Below are 22850 nucleotides of genomic sequence, written 5' to 3'. Positions count from 1 at the left end.
TATTTGTTATATAAGTATGTCTATATATATTCTCAACTGAATTCAGGGGGTCACTAATTGGTTTTTATATTATATACTTTGTAGATCAATTAATTTTAGTTGTGACTATGCAGATGGGGAGGAGAGCCAGGAGTTAGGTATGATATAGAAAAGATAAAGCCCATTATGTCACTATGAGATTAATTTTTAGTGGTTTATTTTTCTTCTCAGGTATGTTAATCTATTTGAGCTGCTGTTACAAAATATCACAAACTGGGTGGCTTTATAACAAAACATACATATGTGTGTGTGTGTGTATATGTGCGTGTGTGTATATATATGTGCGTGTGTGTGTGTGTGTGTATATATATGTGCGTGTGCGTGTGTGTGTGTGTGTGTATAAGACTAAGAAGTCCACTGTCGGGGTGCTAGCATGGGTTGGGTGCTGACATTTCAGATTGTAGACTTCTTGAATCCTCACTTGGCCAAAGGAGAGGAAGACCTCTGTGGAACTTCTTTTATTATGGCACTAATCCCATCCTTAGCTCTCTGTCCTTGTGACCTAATCACCTCCCAAAGTTCCCACCTCCTAATCACCTGGAGTGTTCATTTTCAGCATGAATTTTAGGGTACACATTCAGGTGATTGCTTCTGGCTTTATCATTATTTGTACAGTTCATGTAAATTTTATCTACCTTTTCTTGGCTATATATTACTTATAATAATCCACTTAATGAGTTTAAATAGCTAATTATTTGAAAGAACATCTCTCAATGATGTAAATAGATACAGAATTTTGATAGGTTCACAAGAAGCTCCTTCATAGGTAAAATTTAGAAGAAAAGAGAGCTGTTAAGGATGTACTACTCAAAAGTACATTTCCTCTAAACAATTAAGACAATTTTCCAAATTTTCTAGATGTTTCTAAGGCTATGATTCTTGAGTAGTACTAAGAAGACAGTAAGGAATTCCTGAATCAAACAAGTTTGGAAATTACTCCTAAAGGAATCTAAAGGATTTCCAAAATATATCAGCATAGTAAAGGCTCTGAGAGGTCCTGCAATAGAGATCTATTCAACTTTGATTAAAGTTCAGTAAAATTAAACTTAGTTGACATTTCCTAGAGCCAGTTTTCATAACAGAAAATATTTTATGAAAACATGTAACAGAAAACATAATGATAACACGTTAGACTAGAAAACTAAGCACAACTTAAACCATTGGTTATTAACTCTGTTTTGGGACTCTAGATTCGTAAAGGTTGTGTTGGTATACATAAGAAAGACTAATCAACAGTGACCTCAACTTAGTTTCAAGTGTGACACCCTTTTAAACTTGGATTTGTATGTAGAATTTATATGAAATATACTTGATTTGGGGGAAAAAATTCTGCCTTAGTTTACCCCAGGTGTTAAGATAACTTCTAATAATAATTTTTTGTAGATAATTTTATAGTTTTTGGTTAATGTTAAGGCCATGTTAATTTTATCTGATCATTACAACAATCCTTTGAAATGTGAAGTGGGATATTGTTTTTTCTCATTGTCAGATAAGAGTAAGAACTATTAAAAATCATCTCTTTTAAATCTTAATCCATTTGCTCCCATAATATGCTATTTCACAAATATTAAAAGAATTAAACAGTTGTTTCTATCAATGACAGTGAATCAGTTTTTCATCTAGTATAAAGTTAGCCTATGTTGTTATAGTATAAGAGCTCTGTTTATACTGGAGATTTTCTAAAGTGTTTAAATTATGTTTTTAAATTCCGATAACCTATTGTCAAAATAAAATTGTTTATTTTATTAGTCTTATGATGCTTTTTGTTATATCCCACCAATTTATCTTAAAAAAAAATAACTTAAGTAAAAGTGATTCTTTATTACTGATTTAGTCTTATCAGAGGAAGCTTTTAACTAACATACACATATTATTAGTAGTTCAGCTATTTTATTTGTTAATCAAACGTGGAGTTGGTCCTCATGCATCCAGTTATCTCTTTGTTGGTGCAAATTTCATGGAAATTAAAGAAGTCATCAACTGCTTGGAGGACTTGGAGTCACCACTTGCATGGAACTGGCTCAGTACTGATGAACCAAATCTGGTTACCAACTCACACCTCACAAATTAGTGGACTTCTAGAGCTGATTGCTTCCACTGTTGAACCTTTAATTCTTGTAAAATGATTCAGGAGGGAGATGGCCTGAGCTATGAAATAAGCATTTATTTGGGTACTGTTCACATTTCAACCTAACTTAATCAACAATAAAAACTTTGAGTTTTAAAAAACGCAACAGGTGAATAATTTACTTGTATTTATAAAGAAGATAATGATAGAATAGTATACCCCATAGCCTTTGTAATTTTCCTTCAAAAGTAACTATGTTCTAGAAGAATTACATGAAATAACTTTATCAATCATACTGTTACAAAGAACATTTTTTAATGTCATGAATTTGCAAAATGTCTTTAAAAATTTACATATTTATGAATTTTAAATACATAAAAAGGGAAAAATATAGAGTTTTTTATATCTATCAAAGCTATTTGTAAAGATAATATTCAAAAAGGAAATAGGATTGTTCTTTATGCAGAGTAATTAGAAAACTTGTGACTATACCAAGAAAATTGTATAAATTTAATATTCAGCATGTGTCATCTAAAATTATTAACAATTGGTCTCTAGTTACTTGAATGTTTTAAATGACTAGAAAATGGTTGTCAATCCCTTAAAATGCTGTTTGTAAATGATAGCTTTTCTTTTTTAGGGAGCTCTCTAACAACCTTTGGTACTAATTTCCTTCCTTTCATCCTAATCACTAAACACCACTGATTGAAATAAGCCTGCCCCCACAAAATTACAAAATTAACAAACATTTAACTGTGTCCTTTTGTAAAATGTTAAAGAAAAACTAAGAAATTATCTTTGGCTTTAACCTAAAGATAACTTATCAATTCATTTACTGGCATTAGCATTGTTGTAATATAATACAATGAAATTGCGATGTCTGTACATACTTCCTATGAAATATTTATCAGTTTGACAAAACTGCAGCAAAGTCAATGTGCTGTGGTTTATATTCATTCCCAATAGAGTTTCATTAAGGACTGCTGACGTAAATTGGTAGTGTTTTTACCACAGATCTTTACAAATATATCTAAAATTTGGCCATAGTATATTTGATTTCAAGTGCATATACTTTGTTACAGTTTTATTTTAAAGGCTTCACCGTTAATTTTTCTTTGAGAAGTTTTTTTTATATGCAACTATACTGTTGCTATAGCTTAGAACTGATCTATGACTTAAAATGTAAATATTTTTTTTAGAAAATTACAATATTGATGTGACAAATGTTCTGTTGACCCAGAGGATGCAGGATTTCAGGGTCATCGTAGGGCTTTCAGAGTTTTTCAGCTTGAGGTCTTTATGCTTTTGGAGGAGATAGTTATCAAACCCCCCAACTTTAAATCTCTAAATCTATATTTCCCTTTTGAGGAAACACACTATAGTGGCTTTTCTAGATTTACCACATTGTAAATTTGGACGTTTTGGGTCATGGCCAGTGTCACTGACTCGTAACCACGCTGTAGGTGTACCTAACCTCATGGTGTGTTTTTACTCTAACAAATTCTAAAGCGAAAAACTGGGTATCTCACTTTCCCTAGGGGGCAATGGAGGCACCATATGATTATGCCATGCACTGCTAACTTCTTCACAGTGAGCCAATACCAAAACAACACGCAATACTGTGACGCCTTTGCGGCCTTATGAATTGAGATAGTACAGGTCCAGATTATCATCCATTTCCTAACATTAATATTTTAGCTTTGCTAAGCAAAATACAGTATGTAACTAATAACAGAGACCTTATACTTATATCTTCAATAACATGGTCTATCTTGAAGGAGAGAGAACCAATGTAGTAAAAATAGTTAATAACCCTTTTCCACCATTTTTATAATTTAATAGGAAACCATCGCTTTAACCTGTTTGCCTTTAATCATTCTCACTATGAGTGGGATATCTTTTGTTCATTTGTTTCATTAAGTAAACATCGTCTATTACAAAATTAGTGGCATTCTTAAATGTGTTTTATTTTTTTGTAGATTTCAAGAAATTCTCAACTGCTTGTTCCAGAATCGAGAAGAAATTAGGCAAGAATATCTGAAGTTGGAAATGTTACTTAAAGAAAATGAACTTAAGTCATTCTATCAACAACAGTGCCATAAACAAATAGAAATGATGTGTTCTGAAGACAAAGTAGTAAAGGTATCTAACAACTTTTACATTTTAAAGAATGTAAAAACATGGGAACTTCCAGTTCTAAAAATTTGATAGGCAATGTTACTTTATCACCCATTCTCTGTAACCACCTGGATGTTCTGGAGCAGGGTTAGTCAACCTTTTTATACCTACCGCCCACTTTTGTATCTCTGTTAGTAGTAAAATTTTCTAACACCCACCGGTTCCATAGTAATGGTGATTTATAGAGTAGGGAAGTAAATTTACTTTATAAAATTTATAAAGCAGAGTTACAGCAAGTTAAAGCATATAATAATAATTACTTACCAAGTACTTTATGTCAGATTTTCGCTAACTTTGGCAGAATAAATCTTTCTGAAACAACTTACCATAGTTAAATCTATCTTTTTATTTATACTTTGGTTGCTCCGCTGCTGCCCACCATAGAAGCTGGAACGCCCACTAGTTGGCGGTAGGGACCAGGTTGACTGCCACTGTTCTGGAAGATATGTAGCAAACATTGTTTTAAAGGCATAGTTCAGTGTGTAAGAAACAAAATCAGTGGCTACCTGTGTCTGTGAGGATTGGCGAAAGGCTGAACATGCATGAAGTTAACAAACTCAAGTAGAGTTGAAGACCGAAGGTGGGGCCGTGGGAGCAGTCTACATCAGATGCAGACAATGGCTTACAACTTAGAACAATAGCAGATTTTTTTTTTCCCCAAGGAAGAATATTTTATCACTGACATTGTTAGAATTTCCACAGCATGGTACTAAAACATGCAGACCAACTTGTAGTCGGTTTTATTATTTAATGTAAGTAATACACTGCCCTCCTTCTCCACGCTCTCAAACCACTTTTACTACCCTGGCTTTATTGTACACCAATACTTGCATAACGGACCCAGGGGAGAACATGGGGTTACACATGACAGTTGCACATAAAGCCAGGAACCTCAGAGGCCTGTACCCTTCAAATTGGGAGTACGCCAGGAGAAAACATGATACCAGCTAGCACATGAAGACAGGGAACCAATCCTGGGTACAAAAAAGTCTCATTGGAAGACTTTCATTATAGATTTACTTTTCACAGGATTTGAGATTTGAATTTTTACAATCCATGTGTTTTGTTAAGCAAATTTCTAAGGTGAGAAATTAACATAGAAAATGGTATCAGACCAGTGATAAGCTATGGGGAACTGGGCAGAACCAGTGCAAAATAAGCCTACTGAAACAAACCCTCAACTCAAACCACCAGTGAGAACTTACTGCCCAAAATTCCAAACACATGGTAGAAGAGTTCTCCATAAGTAAATCAGACTTAGCAAATATGGCGGAATAGCCAAAACATGAGGTAATAGAGCAGTCTGATAAAAACTATGAAAACGAGTGACTTATCAAAAGGAATTAAAGATAAATGAATCAAAGATAGAAAATAACAACCATTTCTGAGAACAAATGAAATTTTAAAATGTTCTTTATAGTTTCAGTACTAGGCAGTGTTTTAAGCATTGTACATATATTAACTCATTTAATTTTTTAAAAATTCTATGTATTATTTAATATTTTTATCCTCATAATTATGGTAAGGAAAAAAGGCGCATGGAATTTATTTTGCCCGAAGTCACAGAGCTCATAGGTGCCAGAACTACGATTTGAACTCAAGAAAGCTGATTCCAGAGCCTGTGCTCTTATCCTTGTGCTTTTTGCATGGTAGATAAAGCTGAAGAGAGAATTAAGGAAATGGGACATCTGAGGAAATCACAGGATAAAAAGATAGCAAATGTGAACAAGATGTTACATGAAAGATAGACTGAAAATTCATGCATTTCTCTAATAGATAATCTGACAGATATATTAGTACAAAAGGGCAAACTATAATATGAAAAATTTAAAGCTCAGAATTCTCTGGGAATAATAAGATGTAAATTCAAGAAGCAAGAGTTTTAAGCATGATAAAAATAAAATTGTATACCAGGACATGTTCAAAGCCATCATGAAAATCAAAAAAATAAACTTGAAAATACTAGATTATTATTTGCCTCAGTTTTGGTGTTCATTGATGATAAAGGTTAATTTTTGTATTTATATATGTAATTTAATTACACAGGTAATGCATGAGATACATTCAGATATGAAAGCTTTCACTTGTAACTTCCAAGTCCTCAATGCCACCCCAAATGTGTTTTCTTCCTTTTCTATTTTCTCAGAAGTAATAATTATATATAAAACTTTTTATATTTTTAATGTCTGATAGCTGTCAAATTTTAAATAATGCCTTAAAATAAGTAGCCTTTTAGTTTTTTCTCAGCCTATGAAATAGGAAAGATGATATACCAAGAAATTAATCATGAAGTATTTATCAGTGTATCAGTGATGCCAGTTTATTAGCTGTTAAACTATATTACCAAAATTAGTTTATTTCCTGAGTAAACATTAATTATTACTTATCTAATGCCATAGAAAAAAGACCTTATTAAGGAGTGGAGGTTGCCAGACCAGGGTAGAAAGTTTCACTTATGCAAGACAAGTATGTGCAAGAGAAAATATTCAGCATGGTGCCTATTTTCTATATTTTATAATAATGTATTGAATGCAGAAAATTTATTTCTAATTCTGTATTCAAGTTGCATTTAAAATGTGCTCACATCCTTTAATGGCAGAAAAAAACTGAACTTATATCTTTGAGATTTGTCGCTGTATGTGTACTTTAACTTTCTTGAACAGCAAAATACGTGCCAGTGTTTTTGATAACCTCAATGACTTCCAAATAACAGAATAAATGATATAGTTAATATATCAGTTTGTTGTGAACCACTGTCAGATGTTCACTAAATGGAATTCTGAAATAGTGCTATATTGTATAATTATCTAAGAATTATGTATTTTATCTCAATTATTTGCATTCGTAGATTAACTTTTAGCAGGGATTATAATTTTTTCAATTTTGTTTCAGTATCCATAAAATAAATGTCATTTATCTGAAGGTGTAATTATCTGATTTGTTTCTTGGGGGCAAAAAAGGAAAATTCAATCATGGGAAGCTGATAGTGACTTAATAACTTAACCTTTAACAACAGGTTTTATTAAACACTTGTTTATTGAAAAGCCTTATAGCCGACACAATATAGGTAAAGAAAAGTATGAAACATTGTATGTTCTTAAATTATTTATAAGCTAGTTGAAGCAATAAAATAATATAAAAATAAGGCACTAAATGATTGTCATTTAAGTAGTAGAACTGCAAAAATAAAAAACAGCTAGTATTATTGTCTACTATTTACCAGACACTTTCAAGTCCTTTGCATGGGATGATTCACTCAGGATGTTTCACGAGTCTGTGAGGTAGAGCCCATATATCACCATTAGTGAACAGCAGAGGAACTGAGAATTCAAGTGAGTTGTCTAGGTTATATACCTAATTAATGTGACTGAAACAGTATGAAACCTTGGCTGTGTGGCCTCAGAGTCTGCACACTCTGCACTCTTAATCATTCTGCTCTGCTATAAGTACTATAAATGCTATAGCTATTCAAAGGAGAAAACAGTGGCTTCCAATTATGGTGGTTAGGAAAGGCTTGCTGGTGGAGAAATGAGATACGGGCCTTGCGTGAGAATATCAATGAGGAAATAACCAAAGGAAATAGTATATTCTGGAGAGGATATCAATTTGACCAGAGGACAGTGTTTTTGTGGGACTGTGTGTATAGAAGAATTTAACTTATCAAAACTTCCTGTCAATTCCCGGTCCCTTTGACTGATTGCCATATTCTTTTTCTCTATATCTGAAGTTGCTAGAGCTAACCACTATGAATGGATTGGGGATGACACATGATATGAAACATATTTGTAATATTGGGAATTATTGACAAGCAGAAAGGCTAGTCAGTGGGTCAGATTGTGGGAACGTTAGTTGGCAGGAATTCTGTAATTTATTTTTGTAGTCAAAACCCAGTCTTTGCAGCCTGACTAGGTGGTGGCACAGTGCATAGAGCAGAGGACCCAGGTTCGAAACCCCAAGGTTCCTGGTTTGAGCCAGGCTCATCCAGCTTGATAACAGGCTCACCAGCTTGAGCACAGGGTCACTGGCTTGAGCATGGGATCATATACACAACCCCATGGTTGCTGGCTTGAGCCCAAAGGTTGCTGGCTTGAAGCCCAACGTCGCTGACTTGAGCAAGGGAGACACTCGCTCTGCTGTAGCGCCCTCCATCCCTAGTCAAGGCACATCTGAGAAAGCAATCACTGAACAACTAAGGAGCTGCAACGAAGAACTGATGCTTCTCATCTCTCTCCCTTCCTGTCTTTCTGGCCTGATCTGTCCCTCTCTCTGACTCTATCTCTGTCAGAAAAAAAAAAAAAAAAAAGACAATCTTTGCAGCAAAGGAGTAGTGCATTATTGGGGCTTAGAATCAGACTGTGGGATTTTAAACATTTGAGTATTATTTAGTACACTGAAGAAATTAGGTCTAATCCCAAACTAATTTAAATAATGTTATTTTACTGTTTTACTAACCCCACTGAATATTGAATATTGAATGTCAATAGAAAGATTGTCAATTGAATGCTTAGAAAGATTAAGACACAGTGGTAGAATGGGTTTGGCTCGTTTCTTTCATTTTTTACTGTTTTCATTTTATTCTTCTGCTTAGTAGCCTTTTTTCAACCCACTTGTTTTTTATGATTTCCTAGGTTTGGTCATTTCAAGCCACATGTTCCAATTCTTATAGGTATTTTTATGATTCTAGATAAACAATGGAGATAAAATCTCTTAAGGTTATTGGTTGTAGTTAAACTATTAAAAAACATAGGACAATATCTAGAGGCTGTGTTTGTGTGTGTGTGTGTGTTTTGTTTGTTTCTTGTTTACTTTTACACAACAAGTGTCCAAGTTTACTCTTATTAAACTGCTTGCTAAAGTAAGGACTTTTATATCGCTCTTGGACCTTCTCCAAAAAGAGGTTTATTATCAGAAGTGCTAAAAGAATCTCATAGCATTAATGCAACTGGAAGTGGTTCTAGAATATGGACTCTGAGATTAATATTCAAGTGAAGCTCCTGGCTAATTTTATGGCCATGTTAAGATAATCTGCATATTATTTTTAGTGCAATAATGCATTTACCATGTTTGTGGTACTTTTGTGCAAAGCAGTAGTAACACCCAAATTTTAGAATAATATGCTCATGTTCAAGACCTTTTGTGGAATTCTGGGAATTTTGTTAATATGTAAAGCTCTTTGAAATCTTAATGGGAAATATTTCACTTTCATGTCAGGGTTTAACACGCATATTTTAGAATTTATTTCCAAACACTTCTTCTTTACTTTAGAACAGTAGTTCAGTTGGAATACTCTGATGGAAAATGTCCTGAAAGAGAACTACTATGGAGGATACATTTGATGAAAAATACAAGTAAATACTCAAAAATATAATTTTTAAGGGGTTTTTTTGGTATTAAATATTGACTGCCATCAGACCCACAGATCATTTCTTGCCCTGATTTCTAAGAAAGAGTACCTACAACATTTATAATTGTTGAAACAAAATAAGGACAAGTTGATTTAACTGCCTTTCTTCAGGCTGGCCGGTAAAGTTCATTTTTCAGATGAAGTGACTGATACCCACTGAAATTGATTTGCCTACACTTTCAAACCTGTTAATTAGAAGAAAGTCAAGAAGGCACAAGTTATAGCAGTGGCTACAAACTTTTTAGCTTTCAGGATTCCTTTCTGCTTTAAAGAAATGATTTGGGACCTCAAAGAGCTTTAGTTTCTGTGGATTCCATCTACCAATATTACTATATTAGAAATTAAAACAGATTTACAAAAAGACATTATTTTAAAAATAATTATGCATTGGGCCGGTTCAGTTAGCTCAGTCGGTTAAGATTGTCAGCCCGAAACGACAAGATTGCTGGTTCGATCCCCAATCAGGCACACATGAGAAGCTACCAAAGAATGCACGACTGAGCAAAACAGCAAATGAATGCTTCCCTTCTCCATCCCTTCTTTCTCCCTTCTCTATGTCTCTCTAAAAGTCAATAAAAATTAAGCCCTGGCCGGATAGCTGCACTGGTTGAAGTGTCCTCCTCCTCCTCCTCCTCCTCCTCCTCCTCCTCCTCCTCCTCCTCCTCCTCCTCCTCCTCCAACTCAGTGTTTCTGCCCTTCTCACAATGAATGAATGAATTCTTTTTAAATAAGTTATTTTTAAAATAAATTTGTGTTAATTTAAAATAATTGAGTAACCCATTGCATAACATAAATAACACTTTAATGAAAAATAACTGATTATGTTTTCTAAAACAAATAGATTGAGAAGAATGATGTTCCTTCACATTTTTGCAAATCTCTTTAATTATTCACTTTTCCCAAAAATGTCAATACATCTTTTATAAAAAAAAATAGTAAGGAAAAGAACTTAGCTCCTAAAGAGAGGAAGATCTTTTATCAAGTTCAAATGTAGTTCCTGCTATTTTTTATTATTCTTATTATTCATGTAATTTCCAACTTTCAAAATCAGCGGCAGAAGCCTGACCTGTGGTGGCGCAGTGGATAAAGCATCGACCTGGAATGCTGAGGTCGCCAGTTCAAAACCCTGGGCTTGCCTGGTCAAGGCACATATGGGAGTTGATGCTTCCTGCTCCTCCCTCCCCCTTCTCTCTCTCTCTCTCTCTCTCTCTCTCTCTCTCTTTCTCTCTTTCTCTCCCTCTTCTCTAAAAATTAATAAAAGTTAAAAAAAATAAATTAAAAAAAATATAAAAAAAAATCAGCGGCAGAATATGTTTTAATTCATTGGAGATTGATTATCTTGGGTCTGGCTGTCATGTGATGATTACAGAGTTCAGTGTCTTTTCTGCATATAACCCAGAAGGTTAAGCTGCTCTAGCCCACAGTGCCTATGATATGCAAGAACCGTAGAGTAAGGAACCAGAAAGCTAGTTTTGATCTCGTTTCAGGTCTAGGTTAAACACCAGAAATATTCCAGATATCCATTATGCATCAGGTAAGATCTGATATTTTTGACCACTCCGATATAAGTTCTATTTTCTATCATTTTCATCAGCCAACCTAAAGGCCTTACAGGCAAAACCAGAGCAGTGGACCACTATTTCTTCACCTCTTTCAAATAGGAATGAAGACAAGAACAGGGCATGTGTCGATTTTAACTTTTAATAAAGAAATCATGGAACTTATCAGATCATGGATGGACTTTTCAAATGAAACATTCGAAGGAGTGGATTTTAGCACACACACATAAACAAAAGTTATAATCTTCACTTTGACCATTCTGTTTCTTAAAGCCATAAACTCTCAACATGTAATTAATAGACTACACTAGCACCTTGTGAGAAAATGTACTACTTTACTAATACCACATGTATCAGTTATCTTGAAAATTAGGTTGACTTAAATGCATTGTTTTTTCAGGCCACTTGCAAACGAGATCATAGACTTGCAATGTTGAAAACTCGTCGCTGCTACCTACAGAAGAAAAGAGAAGAAGAATTGAAGCAATTTCATGAGAATACTAATTGGCTCCATAAAATTGAAACCGAAATGAGATTCTTGAATCAAAATGGTCATATTCCAAAGGTACAGACAGATTTATCCATGCATACCTTGGAGATACTTTGGGTTCATTTCCAGTCACCCCAGTAAAGTGAATATCGCAGTAAAGCAAGTCAAACGAATTTTTCCCAGTACATATAAAAATTACGTTTATACTCTATTGTAGTCTATTATGTGCAATAGCATTATATTAAATATAATATGCCTTTATTTAGTAATTTATTGCTTAAAAATGCTAAACAGCATCTGAACCCTCATTGAGTCATAGTCTTGCTGGCAGAGCAGGTTGCCTCAGTGTTGATGAAAGGACTGTATCTGGAAAAGCGCATACAGAAAAACAAGGTGCCTGCATATTCGGATTTATTAGAACTGTGCTCTTTGAACTCAGTGTCGTTCTTCAGTGAATATCTTTCATAGGACAACTGTTGCTCCATCGCTGAGATTTAATTGACTAATTTTATTGAATATATACCTACCTCGCTAATTATCTACTACGTTTGCCTTTTCTCTACTTTCAGAAGAGTGAAGTTACTTTTAAGTGCTGTTATTCTAAAGTGATTGCATTCTTTTATGAGGTGGCTCTTGAGTTCAGCTAATTATATTTCAAACTATACTTGAGGAATAATCATTTAGGTAATTTTAGTTTGTTTTAATACTTGATATTTTGTGCAAAAAGAATTTAGATGTAGCCACTGTTACTGGTCTCATGGCTAAAGAAAGCTGGTTTGAAAGCTATTTGCATGTATGAATGTACTAAACTGAAGATATTCCACCTAAAGTGGCAAAAGATTATATTTATAAAAAGTAGTGATGGGTAATGATGATTAATGGCTAAATCAGGAAAAAATTGTGTTCAGTCACAAGGTTACAGAAACCTTATTTTAGAATCTTAAAGTTAAGGTTATATTTTGCTTCCTTAACAATAGTAAGTTTTGGGAATATGCAGGTCATTTCTACTACATTACTTCCAAAATGTCATCAGTGTCATCATTATACTTGTCATGTCATAGTTGCAATATCACTTTTCTATCTTCAGTCTCAAGTTCAGACTTAGGTTAAAAGAAAAGGAAAGAAAGAATGCATGAAGGAGGAAAAAAAATATTTTTTAAAAATTCCTAACAGATCTATCTTAATAGCTAGAATTGCCACACAGCTATCACTGGCTACAAAGGTGTTTGGAGCAGTGACTGTTTTTATGGGACACATTTATCACCCAGAGCAAAATTAGAATTCTCTTAATAAAAAAGAAGAGGTAAATAAATGTTGAATAAGCAACTAGCAGACAGCTGCTACAAAATAACTAATTTTGACTAAATACTTAATATTTTAAAAGAACTTCTTTGCACTCTTTTTTTGTCGAGGAGGAGCAACTTTACTTTGATGTTGCTTTTCTGAAATTCTCTGTCAGCTAATTGGTATCCAGTCCTAGAATCTTCAAATTTCTAGAAAAGCACTACACTGAAACAGTGAAATAAAGTTTAAAATATTAAGTAACAAATGGATGCAGCTAGTGATCATTAATATTCAAAGGTGTCAATATTTTTTATTATAATTCAAAGATATTAGCCAGTGAATCATGACCAGGAAAATGGATTATCTGATTGCATAGAAATCACTGTACTGGCCATTTGTGTGTGTGTGTGTGTGTGTGTGTGTGTGTGTGTGTGTGTGTGTGTTTTAAAGCTCACACTGGAAACAGGAGACTAGCAAGAGTAGGTAACCACGAGCAGCAAGCAGCAGACACCCTGTTTCTTAAGAGTAAGGCCAAAGACAAACAGAAACAGAGAATGAATAGTTTCATAGTGTGGAGATTCACTGAGAGCCAGCCAACAATGTAATCTATACCTCCGTAATTCTAGAAGTCTTCAAAATATTTGCTGAAAGCATACCTGTCAGTTCAGTAGATTAGGAATTAAATGTAGTCCAGCATGTACTTTAATGATATTTTATAATATAACTTAATTGATAAAGCACTTTAGAATATTCCCTACAGAGAGCATGTAAATATTGGAAAGAGGATACATTTTGGAGTTGGAGTGTTTAGTAATTTCTGTTACTTGATAGTTATGTTGAATACTAACTCTAACACTAATTGTATGATTTGAGGCAAGTTGTTTTAGTTTCTCATCTTTAAAATATATTTAAGATGTGAAATTAAATACTGTGTGCAAAGGCCTAGTATCACTCAACACATAATAGACGGTTGATAAATAACAGTTCAATCATATCCTAAGTAACGCTAATAGACATCAATAGCTAATGAAGGTGTACTAAAGAAGCGCAGCAGAGTAGGCTGTTATAAAATCCACTTCCTATTTTTCCTTCAAAACAGTAATTCTGACTTTTTGCATTGTGGATACCTTTAAGAATCTTATCAGAGCAATATAGATCTTCTCTCAGGTGGGAGTTTGGGAAGGTCACATTCATGTAATTTTGCCTTTTTTTAAAGACATCTTTCCTTTGCTACAACATTAAGAATATCTATTTTAGACAAACATAAACACATTTTTTTAATGCTCTACTCATTTTAAGGAGGTACAATGGACATATTTATATGACTTAAAAGGAATAAGCCAAAAAAAAAGACAATAGTTAATCAATAAGCTATAATAGGGAATATCTAGGTTAGAAAATGTAACTTTTGAAATTCCATGCCAGGTGTGAGGCATCTAAAACTGTAGAGGCTCATCACAGAGTGCAGTAGTCTCCATCAGAGCACCCAAGCCATGTTCTAGATAGAAAGTGTTCAGAGAAAACGGCTGATTCTCTGGCCAAATGAGTGTTTCTCATTCAATGTACAAGAGCCAATTCTCTTGAAAAGTTAATAGACACTGAATGTTTATAGTAGCTTTTGGTTTGTTTCACTTATTTGTTAGAGACCATGTATGTCTAAAGTAGTCATATTCTCAACACAAGCGTTGTCTAAATCAGTGATTCCAACCCCCGGGCCGCGGATCAGTACAGGTCCGTGGGCCATTTGGTACCGGTCTGCAGAAAAAGAATAAATAACTTATATTATTTTCGTTTTATTTATATTAAAGTCTGAATGATGTTTTATTTTTAAAAAATGACCAGATTCTTTCTGTTACATCTGTCTAAGACTCACTCTTGACGCTTGTCTCAGTCACGTGATACATTTATCCATCCCACCCTAAAGGCCGGTCAGTGAAAATATTTTCTGACATTAAACCGGTCCATGGCCCAAAAAAGGTTGGGGACCACTGGTCTAAATGACATAAAGTTACTAAGATTTTAAATGTTAAAGTGTTAAATTTTTGACATTATTTTAAAATAACTATTAGATTCTTTAGTTTTCTATATTACTATTACTTATGGTCATGATGTTCTGATAGAATATTTAGCTCTTCTAGTGAGCAAAAACTTTCTCATGAAAGGTCTAAACATTTTGCATGTGGTAAATAAAACATAAAATTTACCACTTTTACTATTTTTAGGTGTACAGTTCAAGTGGCATTCGTACATCCACTTAAAAATAATATATATAGTTTTTAAATGTTATTACTAGAGTATTTTCACAATAGCCTTAATTTATTTATATTTATATTATAATTTAATGTTTGTATAATTATTCTGGTTTATGAACCAGCTTCAACTAGAGAAGTACTTAAGAACTTGTTTAATATTAAAGATGAAAAAAAAATTATAGAAATTAACTAGTTTGCCTTTGCTTTCCCATGTTTATCATAATCTCCCATTTTAAAAAAATAGTATGAGGCCCTGGCCAGTTGGCTCAGCGGTAGAGCATCGGCCTAGCGTGCGGAGGACCCGGCTTCGATTCCCGGCCAGGGCACACAGGAGAGGCGCTCATTTGCTTCTCCACCCCTCCGCCGCGCTTTCCTCTCTGTCTCTCCCTTCCCCTCCTGCAGCCAGGGCTCCATTGGAGCAAAGATGGCCCAGGCGCTGGGGATGGCTCTGTGGCCTCTGCCTCAGGCGCTAGAGTGGCTCTGGTCGCAACATGGCGACGCCCAGGATGGGCAGAGCATCGCCCCCTGGTGGGCAGAGCCTCGCCCCTGGTGGGCGTACCGGGTGGATCCCGGTCGGGCGCATGCGGGAGTCTGTCTGACTGTCTCTCCCTGTTTCCAGCTTCAGAAAAATGAAAAAAAAATAAAATAAAATAAAATAAAAATAAAAAAAATAGTATGTTATTCTTTTTCAGCATTATTATTCCTATTTTGTTTTTTCCTTTTGGTCTACTTAGTAGGATTTAGAAAGTTAATGTTGCTCGGGTTGTTTTCAATAAATTTAATTTTTAAATATAGTCAAATCTAGCAATATGTCTTCTATAACTCTCTTAAGCAGAACTTCTCCACACCTAAATATGAATCTAGAATTGATGCTTAGGTCCTGTGTTTTAATGCATGGTTATAATTTGAAAAAAGTTAAGTTGTTTCCATTCTTGTCAGCCTAATTCCACTCACAGTTCATTTTTCTGTGGCTGTTTTTATAGCTAAAATAATTAGCTATTTACAAGGTGTTATATCCTACATAAGAAAGCTGAGATACAACTTTGTAAAAGGACTTATCCACAGTCATACAACTCTGGATGCATACTCAAATACTGTGACTTTCGAATTGGTGCCCTTTTTTGCTGCACCCATCCTACCCCTTAACCTCTCACATCTATGCACTTCTCTCTGTCTCCCACTCCACTACCCTAAATCAGACTTCCGCTTCCATTAGTGAACTGCTACATTTGGTCTTTCTGCCTTCGTTCATATTACACTGCAATTCATTCGCTCTACTGCAACTAAAATGAGCTTTCTAAAATGTAACTCTGATCGTATCACTGTTCAGTGCTTTCTCCCTAATATAACCTCTCTATTATGATTTCCCAGGCTTAGCATGACACCTCAATACCTCTCAAGTTTCATGTATCACCTCTCATTATATTTTTCACTTCAGACATTACTAACCTACTTGTAGTTCTCAGAATTGGCTCTGCTCTTTTAATCATTGGCATATCGAAACAAGAAAGGCCTCAAATTGTAAACTTGGTTTTTCAAAGGTGACAAGCTAGCCAAGGCCCATAATTGACTAATATAATTATACAATTAAGTTTTGCCTTTTTTAAAGAAGTGTGATTCAAAACAATAAAGGAATAAGATTGACAGAGGAGGCATATAAAGAAGGGATTTTTGTTATTAAAAAGAAAAGATGGAGTATTTGGCAAATATATTTACACTATAAGGATCATTGAATTTTCTAACTCTACAACACTAAAGAGATCCTATAGTCAAGCTCTTAATTTTAATCAAAGAAATTAATCTCCATAAAGACCTGTTTTGGGCGGTTGCTTTTGTGTTATGGCTGAGACCATCTCTAAAATCACCTGACAGGCCAGTATTCTAACCATATCATACTGACTCCTAAAGAGTGTTTTCTCTAAAATACTTGCAGTATTTCTTGAAATATGAGTTGTATAAATAAGCCCCCACTTTAATATATTTAGGACACAGAGAATGAAATTGTTTTCCTGTCATAGTGTCTACCACTGGCATAGGAAGTATTTATAAAAAAGGAAAGAAAAAACAACTTTAAGCTTTTAGAGAATTGATGGTCAACTGCAGGTTGTGAGGAATATTGAAAAGCTGAAGTGGATTATGGGAATTGTCCCCAGGAAGGTGTTCCCAGGCACAGCTCTCTTGCTTTACGGTTTTGTTGTGTCCGCCCCTCACTTCCTTTCATTATACTGTATTGAGAATGCTATTGGATTATTACCAGTATATCAATGTAACCACTTAGCTGACATTTTATATACTCAGTTTAGTTATTTTGTGGAAAGATAAGTAATTCTACGTGGTAGGATAGATAGCACTTGGGCCTACCCACACATGAATGAGTCTTAGGAAAATAGGAGCCTACAAAAAACCTCTTCACACTCTTGCTGTAGGAGGCTGATGCCAAGATTTAGTTAAAGCAAGAAATTGTTATTACCTGGAACTCCAGACTCTGTAAAGTAAGGCAGTAATTCTGAGCTAGTCTGACACAGCCCCTGTTCTAGTGTAAACCTTGCAGTCTAGCACCAGCAGACACTATATAAACAATTACTGATCAATGCTATGACAGAGACTATTGGGGATGGACAGTATCTGTCTTTAAATGTAGTGCTCAAGGAAAGCCTCTGTAAAGAAGTAACATTTAAGCAAAATATGGTTATTTCATGGTATTTTCACAGTATTATGAACAAGTTAGATAGACCAAGAAACTGTCACCATAAAAAATTTTTTTGAGTTCCTGACCTTCTGTTTCTGAGGAACCTTAAAACTTATCTTACTTGTAAGTTACAGACACCTGTACCAGAACACTTATTTTTCAAACTCTTTCTAAGCATATCATTACATAGGCAAAAAATTAAATCTATTGACATCAATATAAAATAAGTTTTATTAAAATTGATTTTATTTTTATATTCTTAAAGGAATCTGATGTATAATTCATTGTTTCCCCCAGGAACTCGATACAGATCTTCACTTTCACCATTTGCACCTCCAGAACAAAGATTTGAAAGCCCAAATTACACATATGCTGGACCTAGCTTCTCTACAAGAACAGCAACATAGGCAAACTGAGGCGTAAGTAGTACATGTACTTACCTATTCTACAAATTTTAACACTGTAGCTTAGGAACTGAAGCATAGAAGTAGCATAGAAGTTCACTTTTCCAAGCCAGAAAACTGAGTATTTACATGGTATCATATTTAAGTGCCTGTGAGCATCAGAACATACAGAGTTAGAAAGAATTGAGAAAGTCTAAAAGAGGTGGTTTTTCTACTCTAAGCTATATAATTTTTTATAGTGCTTTATAGTTTTGAAAACATTTTTTCAAATTAATTATTTTATGCAACAGATACCATTTACTGCAAAATTCCAAAGATACCTATGTTGTGAAAAGGAATCTTTCTGTCTTCGAGCTAACCATTTCTCCTCTTAGAAGCACTCACTATTAATACCAAGTGAATATTTAAATAGGTGGTGTTTAAGCATTCTTAGGTCTAGAATGATATTTTGCTATTGTTCAAATGAAGTTACTAAAAATGTATATATTTTATATCTGTCCAATTTTTATGTGTTGGTTCAGTAACTTATGTTCTCTCTACTAGATCAGTAGTAACATCATTTTAGTCTGTAGTAACATAATATTTAAAAAGTGTAACAGTGTTTATTTTTGTTACTTTGCATATGTTGCTTACCTCTAGGTGTCAGTTTCATGCTCTGGAAAAATGAGAAATTTATTTTTGTTAGGGCTTTCTATTAGTCAAAAATTCTACTGGAGTTCTAGTAGTACTCTCAAATAACTGGTAACTAATTGTCTATACTTTTGCTATAAGGGAAATTATAATAAGGAAGTTATTTTTAAAAATAAGAAAAGGAAAAGCTTTGTGAAGATATTTTTTTGTGAATACAAACTCATCCTAATCTCCACGTACAATCTATATCCATACCATAAGCAGACATTGATTATTAACTAGCATTTAAACCACCTGCAAGAGCTAAAATTATAAAAGAAACAATAATTTATTTTAACCATACTGTACTTGCTATATAATACAAAGAGATGAATACATTTAAGATAAATTTCTTCCTCAAAATAGATCAAAAAATTCTCTTTACTTATTTAGGAATTTGATGAACTAACACATTATAAACAAAAGCAGTACCTCATAGTAAGAAAGAGTGAGTTTTGACATTAATCTTGAATTCTTGTGTGTATTACCAATATTACCTTGCATAAATTATTGAACCCCACTAAACCTTATTTTTCTTATATATAATATTAAAATAGATTATAACACTTATAACTTGAAAGGATTAAATGACATAAAAAGAATGGAGGTGTTGAGTATCTTAGCAGGATATTGTAGAGTGGAGGCAAAAAGCTGATTTAATATGTAATTGAAGTGCTATAAGAAAAAAATTTTTTCAACCAAGAACATTTTACCCAGTGAAGTTATTACGAATTAAAGGAAAGATAAAGAATTTTCCTGACAAGCAAAAGCTAAAGAAGTCTTTAAGTAGGCTTTAAAATAAAGATTGTATTAAGAGACAGAGAATGTCATTACATAATAAAGGGGTTAGTTCAGCAAGAGGGTATAACATATGTAAATATTTATGTACCCAACATAACAGCACCTAAATATATAAAGCAAATATAAGTATACATAAAGGAAAAAGTAGACAGGGCACTTGAACATACCACCTACTTCAGTGGGTAGGTTATCCAGACAGACAGTCAATAAGGAAACATCAGCCTTAACTGACACATTAGGGCATGGACTTAATAGATATATATAGAACGTTTCATCTAAAAAAAAAAAAAAAAAGACACATTTTTCTCAAGTGAAAATGGATAAATTCCCTGGGATAGATCATATGTTATCCCACAAAACAAGTCTTAATAAATTTAAGAAAAATGAAATCAGATCAAATATCTTTCTGACCAGAGTGATGTGAAACTATAACTAAATTATAAGACAGAAATGAAAAATTACAATATGTGGAGATTGCACAACATGCTACTGAATGACCAATGAGTCCAGTAAGAAATCAAAAGTGAAATAAACAGTGGCTTGAGATCAATGAAAAAAGAAATACAACATACCAAAATTTATGACACAGCATTAACAGTTCTAAGTTGGAATTTCATAGCAATAAATGTCAACCTCAAGAAAGAAGAAAAATCTTAAACAACCTAACTTTGTGTCTCAAGAAACGACAAAAAGAACACACAAAACCCAATGTTAGTACAAGGTAATAACAGAGCAGAAATAAAGGAAATAGACTAATAAAATAATAGAAAGGGTCAATGAAACTAAGAGTTGGTACTTTAAAAAGATAAAGTGGACAGACCTTTAGCTAGACTTACCAAGAACAAAAAGAGAGAGGGCTTAATTGAATAAAATTAGAAATGAAAGAGGAGACATTACCACTCACAAAAGAAATGAAAAGTATCATAAGAGACCACTCCACACAATTTTATACACCAACAAATTGCACAGCCTTGAAGAAATTTCTAGAAATATACCAAGAATGGGTCATTAAAAAAGGACAATCTGAGCATATTGATTACTACTAGTTAGGGGTTGGAATCACTAATTAAAACCTCCCTACAGACAAAAATCCAGGACCAGATGCTTTACTGGTGAATTCTACCAAACATTCAAAGAAGAGTAGTAATTCTTCTCAAACTCTTCTAAGAAAAATGGGAGAGTCTGTTGTATGAAGCCAGCATTACTCTTATATCAAAACCAGACAAGAACAACACAAGAAAAGAACACTGCAGGCTGATATCCCTGATGAACATAGATGTAAAAATTCTCAACAAAATATTAGCAAGTCGAATTCAACAATATATTAAAAAGATCATACACCACTATCAACTGGGATTTAACCCAGGAATCCAAGGATGGTTTAACATTCTTAAATCATTCAGTATGACATATCACATTAACAAAATAAAGGATAACAGTAAAATAACCATCTCAATAAATGTAGAAAAACATTTGACAGAATTCAACATTCATTTATGATAAAACCTTTCAACAGCATGGAACATGCCTCAACATAATACAGGCCATATATGAACGGCCCACCAGTAGTATCAATCCTAATGATGAAAAGCTGAAAACTTTTCCTCTGAGATCAAGAACAAGTCAAGAATGCCGACTATCGCCACTTTTATTCAACATAATATTGGAAGTCCTGCCCAGAGCAATTTGGCAAGAAAGAGAAAAGGCATTCAAATTGGAAAGGAAGAAGTAAGACTGTCATTATATGCAAATGAAATGGTACTATATGTGGAAAATACTAATGACTACCAAAAAACTGTTAAACCAAATAAATGAACTCAGGAAAGTTGCAGGATACAAAATAAAATAAACGTATGGAGATTATTTGTATATATAATACAATGAACTATCAGAAAAACAGTGTAAGATAATTTTATTTACAACTGCATTAAAAATAATAGAATACCTAGGAACAAATTTAATGAAGCAAGTGAAAGACCTGTACACTGAATCTATAGGACATTAATGAAAGAAATTGAAGACACAAATAAATAAAAAAATATTCTGTGCTCATAAACTGAAAAAGAATTAATATTGATAAAATACCCATACTACCCAAAGCAATCTACAGATTATTCCATTTCAATCAAACTTTCTGTGTTGCATGTGCTGTGATAGCACAGTGGATAGAGTGTCGACCTGGAACATTGAGGTGGCCAGTTCAAAACCCTTGGCTTAACTGGTCAAGGCACATATGACAAGTAAGCAATGAACAACTAAAGTTAAGCAAGTATGAGTTGATACTTTTTGCTCCTTCCCCCACCTCCTCTCTTTGTAAAAATCAATAAATTAAATTTTAAAAAAATTTAATGTCATTTTTTACAGAAGTCAAAAAACAACCCAGGCATATATTGTCAATTAATTTACAACAAAAGAGCCAAGAATGGGGAAAGGACAGTCTTCAGTAAATGGCATTGGGAAAAGTGGAGGACAGCCACTTGCGAAAGAATGAAACTAGGCCCTGGCCAGTTAACTCAGTGGTAGAGCATCGGCCCAGTGTGTGGATATCCTGGGTTCTATTCCCAGTCAGGGCACACAGGAGAAGCGCCTATCTACTTTTCCACCCCTGGCCCTCTCGATTCTGTATCTGTCTCTGTCTCTATCTCTTCTCCTCCTACATTCATGGCTCAATCCAAGCGACTTGGCCCTGGGCCCTGAGGATAGCTGCATGACCTCTGCTCAGGCACTAAGAAGAGCTTGGTTGTTGACCAACAGAGCAGTGCCTCAAGTGGGCAGAGCATTGCCCCCTAGTGGTCTTTCTAGGTAGATCCCAGTTGGGATACATGCAGGAGTTTGTCTCTGCCTCCCCTCCTCTCACTGAATAAAAAAAAGAAAAAGAATGAAACTGGACACTATCTTACACCACACACAAAACTCAACTCAAAATGGATTAAAGACTTTAACATAAAACCTGAAACAATAAAATCCTAGAAGAATACATAGGTAGTAAGTTTCTTGACATTGAACTTGGTGA

At 34.1% G+C, this 22850-nt stretch overlaps 1 protein-coding gene across 2 annotated transcripts in view; it reads left to right on the top strand.

Moving 5' to 3' along the window:
- The window catches only part of KIF18A (kinesin family member 18A), an 86282-nt gene that overhangs the window by 28303 nt on the left and 35129 nt on the right, over positions 1-22850 (top strand). For both annotated transcript variants that reach the window (XM_066251165.1, XM_066251166.1), the window contains exons 10-12: positions 4087-4249; positions 11649-11813; positions 18261-18382. In XM_066251165.1, the coding sequence (XP_066107262.1) occupies positions 4087-4249; positions 11649-11813; positions 18261-18382 (450 nt within the window). The remainder of the gene's footprint in view (positions 1-4086; positions 4250-11648; positions 11814-18260; positions 18383-22850) is intronic.

The sequence above is a fragment of the Saccopteryx bilineata genome, chromosome 1 (genome assembly GCF_036850765.1).
Source record: "Saccopteryx bilineata isolate mSacBil1 chromosome 1, mSacBil1_pri_phased_curated, whole genome shotgun sequence".
In the NCBI taxonomy this organism is placed as follows: Eukaryota; Metazoa; Chordata; class Mammalia; order Chiroptera; family Emballonuridae; genus Saccopteryx; species Saccopteryx bilineata.
The sequence above is the reverse complement of the archived record's forward strand: the minus strand, read 5'-3'. Positions and strand labels throughout refer to the sequence as shown.